Genomic DNA, 16,347 nt, shown 5'->3' with positions numbered 1-16,347 from the left:
ATTAGGGATGGCTAGTGCAGATAGCCCTCATGTAGCTTTGCACAAAATTCAAAACAACCAACCAAACGTAACAAACTATTCGGACTACCTTGAAGATTAATGATTAAAAAACATAAAATAAATAATGTTCATGAAAAATTACACTAATCATGCTCATTAAGGTTACACACAGAAACAAAAATACTGATAATAAGAAAACAAAAATGTTCGGTATTAACTGTTTTTCAGAAAATGTCTTGAGAATCAACTGCATAAGACTTTTACTTTGTGTTTATTAAATGGCCACATGAAAAGAGAAAATAATTATAAAAAAACTTTCAAAAAGTGGTATTAATCAGAAAATTCAACAAAGTTATAGTTACCAATCTGCTTCAATCAGTAGTTTGAAACTAACTGTTATAATAACCTACACTGTCAAGAAAGTAGACACACCCAGTGACTTTTAAGTGGTTTAGAATTTACAATAATAAATCACTACATTAAAAAAAACAGTTCAGTAAATCCTCAAAATACCCTAATTTCTAATACTGAAGAAAGAAATTCCCAAAAATATTTGTTTGTGTTGAATGTTCATGCAAAGCTACACAAGGGCTATCTGCACTAGCTGTTCCTAATTTTGAAATGACAGACTATAAGAAAGGCAGCTAGTAAACAGGATACATTGTCATCTCTTGGTCTACTTTGATCAAATAGTTGAATTTGACTCTCACTCTTATAACAAACTCATGGTACTAAAAGAGGAGCATGATTTTGTAGCACTGAAGAACATTTGCATTCATAATCTGGCACATGCCCCTTCCTTCCCCACGTGAAATTTGGAATTGCACATTATTCTTGCCATTAGTGGTAAGCAAGTATCTAAATTAATAACTGGAGGAATAAAAACTAACAAAATCCTTTCCTCTTTACCAATTACACTGAAATTACTTATATATGGCAATGATGGCTCGAGATAACATATTGTGGGATGTTAAAGAAAGCATAATCTAAGTTGAATTAAGTAGAAACCAAATAAATCTAGTCAGTTTAAGTCAAATGCATATAATATTGATTCTGTAAAACTTCCTAAAGCACTTTAATTGAAATGATTAAATGGAGAACTGATGAGAATAAGAAAAAAAACATATATAAGGAAATAGTTTTTCTTAACAGAAAGTTTAAAAACTTACATTTACTAATATATTAAACTGGACATCAATTTTATATTTCATTCTTCTAGGGGGTTTATAAAGACATTTTATATCCATAAATGGCTCTCTTCACAGCTTTACTGCTGGCTGGCATCTTACCATGCTGTTCAACAAAAAACTCACAGGGTACAAAAAAATTAAGCCCAGAGGCTTCTTCCACATCCATTTGGCTTAGGCCTTTTCATTGCACAGGATGAAGAGAAACAGGAGTTTCTGACCATCCCGGGTTGTCTTTCAGACCCCAAACTTTCTTTGGGGCCTGAAAGAATTTAAACCTAAATTTCTGCCATGGTTTGGATTGGAAGAATAATGCCCAAAGCAGTCTAAAAAATACTTTGGAGCTCTAGAAAGTGGCTAATGTAAAAAATGTTAACAATAAATGAAAACAGGGATGAGAACAGCTTTTGAAATGTTTGGTTAGTTCTTGGTCCCAGCCGGGTAGTTCTATGTGTTCTCTGATGCATTCTAAGCTATTCTGAGGCTCTAACTATTAACATTACTAGCAGAAACAACACCCTAAAGGCAGCTGTTTGTGCTAGTAATTAGTAATTGTAGTATTCATACCTTATTGTAAAAAACTGTAAAAAAGTGAACATTTTCTAAAAAAAAATAATAATTTTTTTTCTGTGAACTACTGCACAGGAAAAGTGTTCAGATTGTGCTCTTTAATCATACACAATTCATTGCATCCAAATGATTCAATGAACAGATCTCAAAATATTACTGATATAAACTGTACTGTTTCTACATATTAAAAGTGGTGCCATTTATTGTAAAAATAACTCCAGTTTTTTGGTACTACATTTAAAAATTACATCAATGAAGATATAATCAAACTTCATATATAGTCCTAGTGAACATTGTGTTCTTGTTGTGAGGAGAGTACATTTATTTAAAATTGTGTTCTGTGATAAAGAAATGGTTGTTGCATATACCGTAGTTATTTTTTTAATTGTCTGAATCTTGAATACCAAATATATGAACATTTTTTATCTATTGAATGGCACCACATTTCATAAGCCTCAATCACCACTTCTTGTATTGAGATCTTGTTGTATTTCAGCACAACAGATGGGACTATTGTATTTATTATTTGAGTCACATTCATAGATAGATATATAGACAGCCACGCCATTGCTCCTTTATAGTAAGACGTACTGCTACAATGATCAGTAAATACTGGAACTTTGCCACATTTAACTCATGTTCCAATGATTAAAAATAATACAACAGTTAAGATACAAATTGGTCCTTCCATGAAATATTTAGACAGATACTATTTACAAGTGGCTATAATTATAATGATTAGCTCAGTTATGTACAAATTGATCATTTCATGAAATACTAAGGCAATACTTGTACAAATCAGATTCTTCGAGGGCAAACTGTTGATCATTTAACTGAGTGTTTTAAAAGGCAGATATGGATTATTATCACATATGTTAATGTATGAGCCTCAGCCTATACTACTACTTTTTTTTACAGTTCTTATCTTGTTCATCAAATAGAGTCTGGTCTTTCTCTGTTAGAAGTCACAAGCTCAACATTTGGATACTTTATTTATTTTCTACAAAAAAATAAAAATGTAGGCAAAATAACATAGGTATTGACTGATTTCTTGCATATCTGAAATTCATCACTCATACAATTTACCCACCTTGTGTATGACATAATTTATGACACTGCAAATAATCTCAAAAACTGAGACATTTATTGCACTAGTAATAAGTTTTCATTTCTAACAAAATGCACTTAATTATTGAAAACAATTTCAAGAACTTTGTCAAATACCTGCTCCCCCAAATTTAATCAGATCATACTTATCTCTCACAATTTAGGCTATATCTAAATAATTTCACAAATAATTTATGTAATTATAAAAATTGGCAAAATGTGTATGCTATTAAGGCAGATACTGAAATTGTTAAAGCCCATCTCTATGCCATTCCTTTACACACATCCATCAATGAACTTTAAGGAGTCCATGCATTTCTGGGTCAGGTACATTCAGTCTCAAAAGATATCTTGTGATTGGTTAGCTGTCTCTCAATCAGCCAGTTAAAAGGAGCTTTATTGAATTTGGTTTAGCATAAACATCAAAGCAGACAAGGCAATCTTGGATCGAACCCACTAGTACCAGTATTTTGTCATGGCCCAGCATCCCAACACCTCCAGTATTTTTCAAAATGGAATTGAACAGACTGGGTGTATGGCCAATTTTACAATAGAAATAGTGGAAATCTGTCAATTGGAAGCCAATAATCATCCCAGTTAGAAATTCAGATAAACCTCAGTGGGTTTCAGTAAGGGTTGTAGATTTTTGTTGTTGTTATATTAATGATCTACCAACTTAAACACTATTCGTGAAATCAGGAAACTCTTCTAATGCTTTACAATTTTGTTGTAAACTATTTTCATTTATGTTTAACAATTGAACACATCATTCACAAATAAATGATGAAAGTTGCACTAACTACCAGTTACAAATCAATTTACCTTCCTAAAGCATGTGTTAATCCTTTTCCAGACCAAAGGGGGTATCCCTGATATCCGTTGTTTTGTTTTTCCTTCTCACAGTGGAGATACTTAAACAAGTTGTATGAAACTTAGAACAAACTTACTAAATAATATATAATTCTAGCATAAAAGAATTCATAATCAGAATGACCTTTTCTATCCTTTTTCATGTTGTACAATTTCAAAATTGATTCTTTGAGACACTATTTTTATAAAACACTAGTATAAAAGCTTGTCAAAAATTATGGGAAACCATTACTGAATGATTAACAAAAATTATGAAATTTAACTAAAACGAATTTGTCTGTACCTCCAAAATGCACCTACTCTTCACTTATTTCATCAGTCTCAAATTAATTCTTAAACATAATATTTTCAGCAAAATTATGTAGAAAATTTAAATGTTACCATGAACAACAGTACATGTGCACTCTGAAAGAGACTTAAATAGCACTCTTGAGCCTTTTCACTGTATTATAGGTCAGAACATAGCGCTGACATTCCAACAAAAAAATTCAACTCTTTGAACTGTACAAAGGATAAATGATATTTGGCAGTAATAAACATTTATTTTTCTTTATGATTCAAGAACAAGTAGATATTATGTTTTAAAATACCACAAGAATATTCATTAATTAACATTTACTTACCACTTAAAACTTTTTACAATACTGACTCTATAACGTTAGTAATAGTAAGCCTATTTGTAGTATAATTTAATACATATACATAATGTAAGGCTTAGCTGAAACACTACTTGGTAAATTTTATTTTGCTTTTGGCTTAGCTGAACACTACTTGGTAAATTTTATTTTGCTTTTGGCTAGACCACAATGTTATAAAACTTCTGATTTAAACCAAAGTTATAAAAAAAAATAAAACATAAAAAACATGCCTTTCTAACAAATCAACATGAATATTGAGCATTCAACATAAACACCACAGTTGGCCTAAGAACTATCAGGCGATAGTTTTGTTGCTAAGCTACGCTGTATATTGTTGAGCATTACCAAAAAAGGAGCATGAAAGCATTCTCAACAGAGTGACTTGGATATATAGAATGGAACTTCCTGATAAAAAATGAAAGGAATTATTCATAATCACTAACTAAAAAAGGCTTATTCTCTTTTAATTTTCAACTTAACTGATATTCATTAAATTATTTATTTTGATACTTTAATCTACCTGTTGCAGTATTCACCACTTCTGGTTGTAAGTCATAATGATTTATTGGTATTCTTGAACCTGACCATTCAAAATGACATCAGGTCAGATTAGGTAATGATATTTTTGCTAGCAATATTTTTTACTGAAATCAATTTATATTTAATAGATATACATCTTTTCAATAAATTATAAGATACTTAATTTATGTGTATTGTTTGAATAGGATACACTTAACATCAATAAAGATTTGAGTGTCCAGAACATTTTGTTTTCACCTACTATAATCCCTAATCATAATTAGGTTTATCAGATATCTTTTCATGCAAGAAAATTTTCAAGCTTTCAAATAAATATAATTTAAAATTAAAACATTTTAAGGAAAGAAAAAGATTTGTAAAGATACTATAAAAACTAACTTCCCAGATCTGTGGTCTGTTCCCAAGTCTTTTAAACTTCCCACTACATTCCATTATTCTTCCCTGCAGGAACTACACCTAAGCATTTTCCCACAAAAAACTTAAATTATTTCTTAAACAACTTTATTCACTCTACACTGATCTAAATAGTTTATAATTTGCTCTATCCAATGGTATTCAAACTATGCCTACAGCTATTTTCAAAGATGAGCTACTTTAGTACTTCTGATCAAATGCTGTGAAATCAGAAAAGGGTGGGAAAAGAGGCTGTACTAATAAAATCAGAGAAAGAAAATCACATGAAAAACAAATCCTTGAGAATTATGTTAGCAATACCAACCTATACTTTAGGAAGGGCAGAAAAATTCTAAAAATAAAACAAAACAATTAAGCGTGTTGTTAATAGGTGAAGCTCCTCAAAGCTGTGCAGAAATGCAAATTTGAACACATTTTCACATTTCTTTGTGAATTACAGTAAGTAAATATTACAACACATCAATATTATTGAAATAGAATTGGTGTATGATTTTTATTTAAATTTTCTAATTTGATATGCAGTTGTGCACTCACCACCCTAGAAAGATTAACTAGCTCTCAGAAGCCAACTTAATCTATTAGGCTTACCCTTAGATTTCTTTCAAGTACAGTAATCATTAAACAAATCTACACTTTATATGCAAAAAAAAAATTAAAGAATTTTTTAGTTAAATAATTTCCATGGAGCCTGTACATGTGCAGCTACAGCAAAGCATGTTATTTGATGCTTACTGAAATTCGATTTCTATATGCAAATGATAAAAGTCTGCATGAAGAGTCTTACTATGAATGGAATTGTGCAAACATAAAAAAACAAAAACATGCCACGCACAAAATTAATATTTAGCCACAATATGCAAAATAAATCACATTTACCATCTTAATGTAAAACAAGTCATGCTATGAGATACTGTTTAAATAAGCATATGCTGATAAACCAACCTGTACAAGTGAGGTTTGTCGAGCAAGGTTTTTTGACTAAGGTGCTGTTCTGTCAAGCCAAACACAAGAATGGGGAGGGAGGTGAAGAAGATGTTGTAGAACATAAGATAAAAGCTATGGTAAATTGGCTGTAGAAAACACCAATAATTAGTTGATAAACAGCCCTTATTACTGATAACAAACAGATATAGTCTTTGTTAAAAATTGCCTTTATTCATGTGCATAACCTAATGTTTTACCAATACACAGTTCCTTTAGATTAAAATACTCTTTATCTTCAAACTTTAAAGTACATTTATACTTGTATACATGATAAAGCTTTAAATACAACAGTCCTCCAAAAGAAATTATAATAAAAATAAACATGTTACAAATCATTAAAGAGTTTTTTTTATTAGTTAAGTGACAATGTTTCAAGCAACTGCTTTTTGTCACATCGAAATACAAAGTTATTAAAAAGAAGGAAAAACAAACAAATAAACAACACATGTGTAGCATTAGAGATTACAATTGTCTTAACAGTGTTAAAGAGCATTAAAACAGTAAGGTACTGTTGTAGAATGAGAATGTAACAAAGAACTAAATTATACACAAAGTATTAAAATAAATTATAAAGTTCAGGAGTACGTGAAAATTTTGAAATTGCAATCTATTATTATGTAATCCATATCTCTGTAACCAGCTATTCATACATACATGAGTTTGGTAAAAAAAGAAAAAGGAGAACTTGCTAAAAAAAACGTTTTATAATACTGAAAAATTTCATTCTAATCAGATGGATAAAGTATTTTGAGATTATAGGATACTTGAACATATAACATGATATATGATGGCAAGAAACAAGAGAGAGGAGTGAAACAGCAGACTACACCTGGCATCACTATCACATAACTTTGTCATACCCAAATAGACATAAACCATACGTAACAGGCATCCTCAACCTTCTAAATCAAGAGATTGGTTTAAAGTAGGATGGTGCAAGTGATTGTGATTTAAAAAAATATTTTATTAATGAGTTTAAAACATTCCTCAAGACAAAAAAAGTATGAAAAAAAATTCAGGCTAAAACAGAGAAATCAAACACAGAAGTCTTATTTATACTAAATAATATAATGGAAAAGACCTATGGCCAAAAAAAAAATGGAAGCAAGCTTAAAAAAGATGGATATAAGGGGACAAGGTTTTGTAAATCCAGATGCATAAAGAAAGCAACATGATTACTGTACAGATGGGCTTCTCTCAGACCAGTAGTGAATACTAAGAAGTTGGAAAAAAACTGAATGCATACAGAGAGGAAACTAATAAAGAATGATAAAAGATCGTAATCCCATTACTTGAATTCAAAGTTTTTAGGATCAAAGTCTGATTAATTTCAGAAAAACATAACCACGGGACATGGAGAAACCAAAAAATAAAGCAAACAAAAAAGTAAAAAATTCTAAGAGAAATATACAAACTCATTCAACTACATGAAAGTAAATGTCTATTTAAGAAAAAACATATTGAAAAGTAAACCAAAGTTTAAAAGACTAATATATGGAGAGTGACACACAAATGAGAATCAGTCCCAAACTAAAACATGCACTAATATAAACTCCCAAAGTAAAAAAAATGTTTTTATTTATTCAATTTTTAGAAAACAATGCACAAAATGTTGGGCCATAACCTTCAACAAATGCTAGCTCTATAAAAGCTAAAGATGTATGTACTGTTTTTACAAAAAATGAATGTAAATCAATTTTTATATTTTCTATTACATGGCAAACTGTACTCTCAGAAAGAACTGCTAGACTGAAACACTTCAGTCTCAACAGATTTCAGATAATGTACTTTAGTGAACACTGACATGGTCACCTCAGAACTAACAAATGAAAAAGTAGAGAAAAGCATAAGATTATGAAGGAGCTTGTTTTATAAAAAACAAAACAACGATGAGATGATTTACCTGTACTTAGAAGTCAAATATAAAATTATGAATCTCAGACAAATTAGTAGAGCCAACTTGTGACCAATTATATTACAGCAGAGCATTATAATGTGTAATAAGTTACAAGTTTTACAGAATGAAGAACAATGTATCATAGAAGATAAAAATATTAGATCATATCAAAAACAAAGTAGGATTTGAGGTTGTGGATGAAGCAATTAAGACATATCTGACATTATAATAAATATAGTATTCCAAAAAATTGTTTAATTTAGAAGTCTAAGTTCAAGGGAGGTTCAGTTCGATCTAAACTTTGATCAACGTGTGTTATTGGGTTACACTAAATTTGGAGAATTCCACTCATCATCAGTAACCCTGAACACAAGTTAACCAAAGAGAGATAAGCTGGACTTATATCATAGTGAAAAGTATCAAACATACTGTTGGTGTGAACATGCTTTGTATTCTCATAGTGACTACAAAGCATGTTCACACCAACAGTATGTTTGATATCTGACATTAGTGTTTAAGTGGGTAGCATAATAATGGTGAATTACTGCTCATAATAATTAGAACTAATAAGACCCTATAAAGAAAATATACTATTACCTGGGAAGAAAAGGCACTATAACTTGCAAAATATGCTTGAGGTATGATAAAAGCTATATTCTGAAAAATAATATTGTATACAATAGTATATATTGAATAATGAAAACATAATCAACAAAAAAATTTCAACTGAGACTTTAATTATCCAGCATAAACTTTTTAACTGATGATTTAGTGATAAAAAAAATTACCTCACCAATAAAATAGAGTAATATAGACTTCTCAGTTACTAATCCAATACATCACAGTTGACAACAGCAGAGGATCCTAGCTTTTAAACTTCATACAAGTAGTATTAGCAAGGCTAGCCTATGATGACTACAATAATACTTTATATCACAGAATATTTTGTACTGAGCTGCATCATTGATGATCATTTCTATTTGTGTGTGCTCCATTGAGAACAATGGGTTTTACTATAGATTAGATGAGTGTGTAAATGTTAACTCTCACTTATTTCACATGAGACTCCTCTTTTCTTCAACATGTCCCACAGACATCTCCTATATTTCTACATTTGTCCCCTTTTTTATCCATCTCATTATTTGTACTGAATAGCAGTTTTGTTTCTAGAAATGAACTTTGGAAAAATTTATTCAGCAGGAAAAACAAAAAACATCAAAATTGTGAGATTGAAAGTAAATTTTTTTGTTGTTAAGTAGTGTAATTACAAAAACGTTTGATGTAGGTAGGTGCTAACATAGGGTTATATTGGATGAAACCAATATTATATTTTAAGAATTGAATAACAGTAAAAAAATAATGATACATAATAAAAAGTTTAACATGCAATTAACACCTCATAACTTCTTTTACTCATCTAATCAATAATCAAAATTAATGCATCTTATTTTTGTAATGCCACTTGACTTAAAGTTCAAGTGTTTAAGAGTATTGTATCCATTTCTGAATTTCACAAAATAAGCATGTAACAATTGTATAAATATCTCTATATCACAGTTTTTAAGTACATTAAAGTTAACTGATTAATGTATTGTTGGCTAGAACATAGAAAAATAAATATATAGAATAGAATATTAAAAGCTTTAAGATTATACATCATAATTGGATATTTTATAACTGAAAACACTATAACTTTTATGCGATTTTTTAAAATTCCAAAACACTGTTACATACATCACAAATTATAGTTTACAGGTTGAATGTATATAAAATAATAACCAACTATGCACTAAATGAAGTTCATATAAATTTTATAAACTGATAGGCAAAAGGAATAGAACTGATTTTGAGAAAGTCCACAATTTTCTTAAAAGCAACACAAACCAAGGCAACAGATCCATTTTGTTATCAAAATCTGTGTTATAACTCTGCACCTAAAAACATCAATTTACTAAAATTCTGTTTTGACCTTTTGGGTTACTATGATATAAAAAAGCAAAACAAAGATTACCTTGTAAAAAAAGTACTGCACCAATGTGGAAATTCGAATGTAGTAGTAATGACCATGAACAAGTAGAACACGTAGCAAGAACCGGAAACGAGCAAAAGCAAAGTCACTGCATCGTACTGCCTGGCGGCCTTCTTTACCAATAATGCCTGCAGTAAACCAAAAACTAAAGTATAACTAAAGCCTTTTTATTATTACTAAATATGAAACTCTAAGAAACCAACTTATCAGCATAATGACTTAATACAGTGCCTTATTTTTCTTATAAAAATAACACTAGGGAAAAACGTTTGATCATAACCTTAATGATTTCTGTAGGTTCAACATTTTGTATCTATACTACAATAAAACAGAATAGCAAAAGCATTCTAAGAACTATTAAAATTCTACTTAAAAATACATAGGAACTAAGAGAAAGTATACCAATCTTTACATCATTATGTTTGCTACTTCCCTTTAATTGAACTCCTAATGTACATGTCCCAACACTTCTATGTCTTCTCCAATTTTTAATTATATTGTTATGTGTTACGCTTCCTCATCTTAACAACATTTTGAAATGAAAAGGATTCCATAAAATATACATTAAATTTGATACATAACACTCACACACACACACATACATATATATAGATGTGAATATAAAAGGTAGTTATTTTTAATTACAACTTTATAAATTAATTGAGAGAAATTTACCCAAACCAACATGAGCTTCTTGAATCATGCTGACATCATTTGCACCATCCCCAATTGCAGCAGTAACCACCTTCTCAGATCCATTCTTGATGAACTTCACAACCTGCAACAAAACCTTTTCTGATCAAATAATACAAAATCCCAAGTTTTAAAACAAATGGTCTTAGATCTTCAATTAAATAATGCTAACTTTTGCCTTCAACAGCTTTCTTCTTTTAATTTTTCCTAGATAATTGTACTTACCTTAAATAGCTATTCAATAAATAAAGTATTCTAAGTTCAAAGAAATAGCTCATTAACATGTTCAGCATCATGGTTGAGCAAAATAGAAAACATTACAGTTTTATTAATCACAAATTACTTAAATGTTTCCTAAGTAAATTTTACTGCACTTTTGAATTTTAACTCTCTTGTGATGGGCTCAATTGATTAGAAATAAATCTTGACCCCAAATTGACCTTTAAAGTTTCCATACTATAACTTCTAATGTGTTGCACTACAATATATATATATATATACATTGTAATTCTGGATAACTGAGAAAATCGTTTTTAACCCTAGAATGCCAATATTGGGTCACTATGACCCTATACCACTTGGTGTTAATGATTGAATATTTAATGCTGGCATTCTAGGGTTAAATATCAAGTTTTTTCCTAATGTCTCTAGAAATTTTGGGAAACCCTAATATGAGCTAGAAATCTTCTTTGGGTTTTTCTGAGGTAATTAGAGTCAAGTTTTTAGGTGCTTTAAATGTTGTTAAATTATCTTTAAGTTTAGTAAAACAAATAACTGAAACATCAATATATACTACTGAATGTAAAGATTTAAGTAACCTGATATGCTTGATCAAGTAAGTGGTCATTATTTATTCTCTGCCTTTGTAAAGCTCTAATCACACAATATACATTAATATATTGGAAACCAAACCTCCGCTTTCTGTATGGGAGACATACGACAACACAGAACACCAGTGCATTGGCAACAAACTTTGTAAAATTCGTCACGAAGCTCACTGAGAAGAAATGTCAGTGTGAGACCATCCACAACGAGAGCATAACTTTTGATTGGTTCTTTTTCCATCCTGAAAATAAACAGCAACTATAGTTTCAAGAAATAAAAAAAACTTAAAAAACTATATATCCATTACAACCATAGCAAGCTGGAAAAAAACTGTACAAATTTTTATTGAATTATGAATAGTTCAGATTTAACTTACAATAAGAAGAAATTAACCTAGTTGTTTATGTTGTAATACATGTTTTTTCAATAAGGAGAAACTTTTTGCTAATGACATAAGGACTCTGAAGTTTTAACATTACATATTCTGATTTAGTTGTCACATAGTATAGAAGTTTTATTATATGACACACTGCTTTGTTTTTAAAATATACATATATCTTAACACAATACGCTAATGGCACCAAAAACTAAAACCTTATCTTCATAATATCTGCAACTGTAATACTTGTATAATAATAATAAAAAGTTACAGCATATATAAGTAATCACAAATAACTAATGAAAGCATTATCTGATTACAGAAAAGGTATTTATTAAATCAGTTTCATTTACAACCAAAATACAAAATGACTAACAGAATTTTAATTTTGTTCAGTTGCCTATGGCATTGGCTACTGGTCCTCTGACATATAAGCTTCAGAAGCTCCATATCTTTCTGAAAGTGGCCTGATAAATAGCTGATGTTAATAGCTGTTTCTTCTTTGTCTCCAGTTAAAACCCAAACCTAAAAATGGAAAAAAGTTCAAGTATTGAATAACAAGCTTTATCCACAAAAATGTTTTATACAGATTAAAAATTAAGAAAAGTTACAATACAAAAGTGATGAGAAAAAATAACTTCCATAAAAGTTGATCCTTAGCCACAGCTCACACCAAAAATACAAATGTTGAAATATAAAAATAATAAAAAAATATTATTATAAAAGGTAACAAATCAAAACTAAACATACACAAAACTAAATGAAATTAAAACAAATAAATAAGAAAAAATATACTTTTCAGTGTCAGTCTCTTTTCTATTTTCAGTTGTTTATTGAAACTTTTTTATATAAATAATAATATCAAGCGTGTAATTTTAAGTTACTTCTGGTTATTGGTGTGCTTCCACAGGAATTTCTGGTTTTAGATGTTATTGGCTAAAAAGTTGGAAGAGAACTACCAGGGAATCTATACAGCATGGGTAGTTTTGATGTTTCTGGGTTATTAGTGCACCTAAACTATGATGTTTAAAAAAATTTCATATTACTAGTGATTGTTTTACCATTAAATACTGTATAACTTGTTAAACAATTTTGCTTTACTTTCAGACTGCTTTGTGACCAGTTTTGAAAGTACAGCCTGATGTAAGTTTTGTTGCTTCTCAACACACTTTACGATACTTTGATCTTTGCTCAGAACAACAGTATAAATACAGTTCCTTCTATCCCCTATGTTGTGCTTCTGTACTCTTGGATCTTTTCATTGGTTCTTCTCTCACCAGAAAGTAGTCTTCTATTTTTATATATTAAGAGATCATCTTACTTTTCTTGAAGCTCAAGTTAAAGTCGCTTAACCAAGGCATTGACCACAAATTCTTTTTGTATTTTAGGAATTTGAACCACTTCATTTTATTTTCAGATTTTATCTTGTTGAACATGTTTATTATTTGTTTCATCTTGATTATTTGTTTTCAACTTTCTTTGAGAAGAGTGCATCATCCAGAATTTTTTATATTGTTTGCAGTATCACAGACTCTCCTGGTTCCCATGTAAAAGTTTAAAGAAATGTTTAATGTGAGCGACCCATCATACGACCCACCAGAAGTAACAAATTATTACAGTTTTTAACAGAAATATCTGTCTTTTGACAAGACCTCATGTTTGCTATAGGGTAGAAGAGAGAATAATGGTACCAAATTAATTTTGGCAGATAAAAAAAAAATTGAAACTGTGAGCACAAGCCCCAATTGGTCTGCATTTTTCAACTAAAATAAATTCAAGCCACTCTAAATGGTGATTAAAGAGTAACTTTTTTATATACATATATATATACAAAAACACCCTAATTTTGGAATTTCCAATCACACAGCAGACAAGATATCTACCAAACAATGGAATAATACAAATTAAAAATTTTATATTCCACCAAATCCTTCATTTTCAAAACAAATACATATGTATTAATTATAAAATGGTTCCTTCCTCAGAAATGTTTAATATATAACCCAAAACTACTTTAAGAAAAATCACATTTCCTAAACCATATTTAAGGGTAACATGACACTTGCAAGTTTTTGTTATATTTACAAATTCTGTTTCATTTTAAGCTATGTTTTTAAAATTCCTTTTTTTAAAGTTTTATTGAAAAAATCAACATTTTGACTATGAAATAAAATGTATTGAAACTTGTGTGTTTCAAACAACTAAATACAACATTTAACAAATGTTAACAGCACTACACAAATAATGTCACACTACTACAGACCTCATACTAGTGTTAATACTTCTTTAAAAAAATAGTACAATTAAATCTTTTATGTGTAGTAGAGTTTGTTTGTAGAAGTTTCATGCAAAGATAAACAAGAGTTATCTACACTAGTTGTCCCTAATTTTGGAGTGATAGACTAGAGGGAAGCCAACACCATCCACTGCCAACTCTTGAACTATTCTTTACTAATGAATACTGGGATTGACCAATATATTATAATGTCCATATGGCTGAAAGAGTGAGCATATATGGCAAATAGTTTTGATCCCACAGCCTAAAGACTGTGAGTTAAGCACCCTAACCACCAGGCCATGCCAGGCCTTTGTAGTTGAGAAAACAAAACTTTTTTTTAATCAAATACAAAGTTTAATTTATTAAACACTTTTCAAGCATTCTCTGACTTTACAAGGTTATGCTACCTTTATTCCAGCTTCTTTTAGAGCACTTAATGTGTCACAAACTCCATCCTGTAGCCTGTCCTCCACAGCCGTAGCTCCTAACAATGTCATGTTTTGTTCAATTTCTTCAAAAACCCTCAAAACCTGCAAGTATCAAACAGTTGAAGCTGCTTCAAAGTTTATAATAAAAAATTATTTTAATTAATGATCTTCACAGCTGGAACTTTAAGCACAAAAAGCGTAATCAAATTCCTTACACTGAAAACATTCAATAGTGAAAAAAATAATGGAACAAAGCAATTACAATTTTATTTAGGGTATAGAAAGACATAACTTTTTTTTAAAACTATACATAACATTTCAGCTAATTATGTGAAGTCTTCAGGTATCTGTGTTCAATATTATTCATGGATAATATAGTCGAAATTGATTATATGTAAAAGATTCAATTCTGAAAAAAACATGGAACAAAATAGTTATAACTATTATTATTTATATCATATATAATATTTCAGCTATTTATTTGAAGTCATCAGGTATTTCTGTTTAACATGGAAGGATCACAGCTGATACAATGGTAACATTTCTCTCAACTTTGTGTAAAACATGCATGTTGATGTTTTGTGCAGGTTATTCCAACAAGTAATACTACAGTGTAGGTCTATGTTACAGATTAACTTGACCACAGCAACTATATTAAACAATGTTTTTTTAATTTAAGTGTTCATATCTTTTAGTTACTATAAAGAGTTTTCATTATATAACAAAACATTTGAACTGACCATTATTCCAGCTAGTGTTACATAAAAACCATATTAATAAGATATTTTTCATTTAAATGTAGATTTTATGCATTGTCTACAGTATTTGAAATTGTAAAAAATATCAACAGAAATAAAACTGTAAGGTATGTAACTTATAAGAATATGTAACAAAAGTTTTAAAAGGAGTAAAAAATATAATTATCTTTTTTGTTGAAAGTGATCTAAAGGTTAAAAATTAGTTGTTATTGTTTTACAAAATGTACTTTTCCATTAAAAACAGCAAAAACAAATACAGTCATAACATGAATAACTCTCATCTGTAAATAAAATCAGACTTGATCTGCCCTCAGTAACTTTCAACACTAGGTTTCACTAAACTGATAAATCAGTTCAAGAATTTCATGAAACAAATTCTTGTATCCATTCCAAATGTATCATTTTGTATATATTGCTATACATGGTGCTTTCTTTGCACATTTTTTTCTTTTAAATTTGTATGTTGTTCATTTTATCAGTTGAATATCAATGAAAATCAAACATAGAAAATAGTAATAAGAATTTGTTCTATTCTGACAATGAGCAATGCTACAAAAAAAACTGATCAGTTAGCTGATCAGACAGGCAAGTTTTTCTATTGAGGCATGATTAAGTAGGAATCATTACTAAAAGGGTTAAATCTTATGAAGACAAAGACTGCTATAAGTGTTCACTCTTTCAGCATGGGCTTGATCCCTGGGACCGACCTCATAACCATTTTGTGCTTGTTATAGTTTTCATGCTATAACT

The 16,347-nt window shown here is 29.7% G+C and overlaps 1 protein-coding gene across 2 annotated transcripts in view; it reads right to left on the bottom strand.

The window, feature by feature from the left end:
- LOC106467219 (probable phospholipid-transporting ATPase IF) overlaps positions 1-16,347 on the bottom strand; it is an 82,173-nt gene that overhangs the window by 14,712 nt on the left and 51,114 nt on the right. The window contains exons 17-23 of one of the 2 annotated variants that reach the window (XM_013927550.2): positions 14,819-14,941; positions 12,510-12,658; positions 11,842-11,995; positions 10,912-11,014; positions 10,219-10,364; positions 8,805-8,864; positions 6,269-6,396 (exon numbers count right to left, since the gene is read on the bottom strand). In XM_013927550.2, the coding sequence (XP_013783004.1) occupies positions 6,269-6,396; positions 8,805-8,864; positions 10,219-10,364; positions 10,912-11,014; positions 11,842-11,995; positions 12,510-12,658; positions 14,819-14,941 (863 nt within the window). The remainder of the gene's footprint in view (positions 1-6,268; positions 6,397-8,804; positions 8,865-10,218; positions 10,365-10,911; positions 11,015-11,841; positions 11,996-12,509; positions 12,659-14,818; positions 14,942-16,347) is intronic. The other variant, XR_002612454.1, reaches the window with a different exon arrangement.

Source organism: Limulus polyphemus, unplaced genomic scaffold (assembly GCF_000517525.1).
Source record: "Limulus polyphemus unplaced genomic scaffold, Limulus_polyphemus-2.1.2 Scaffold77, whole genome shotgun sequence".
NCBI classification, from domain to species: domain Eukaryota; kingdom Metazoa; phylum Arthropoda; class Merostomata; order Xiphosura; family Limulidae; genus Limulus; species Limulus polyphemus.
The sequence above is the reverse complement of the archived record's forward strand: the minus strand, read 5'-3'. Positions and strand labels throughout refer to the sequence as shown.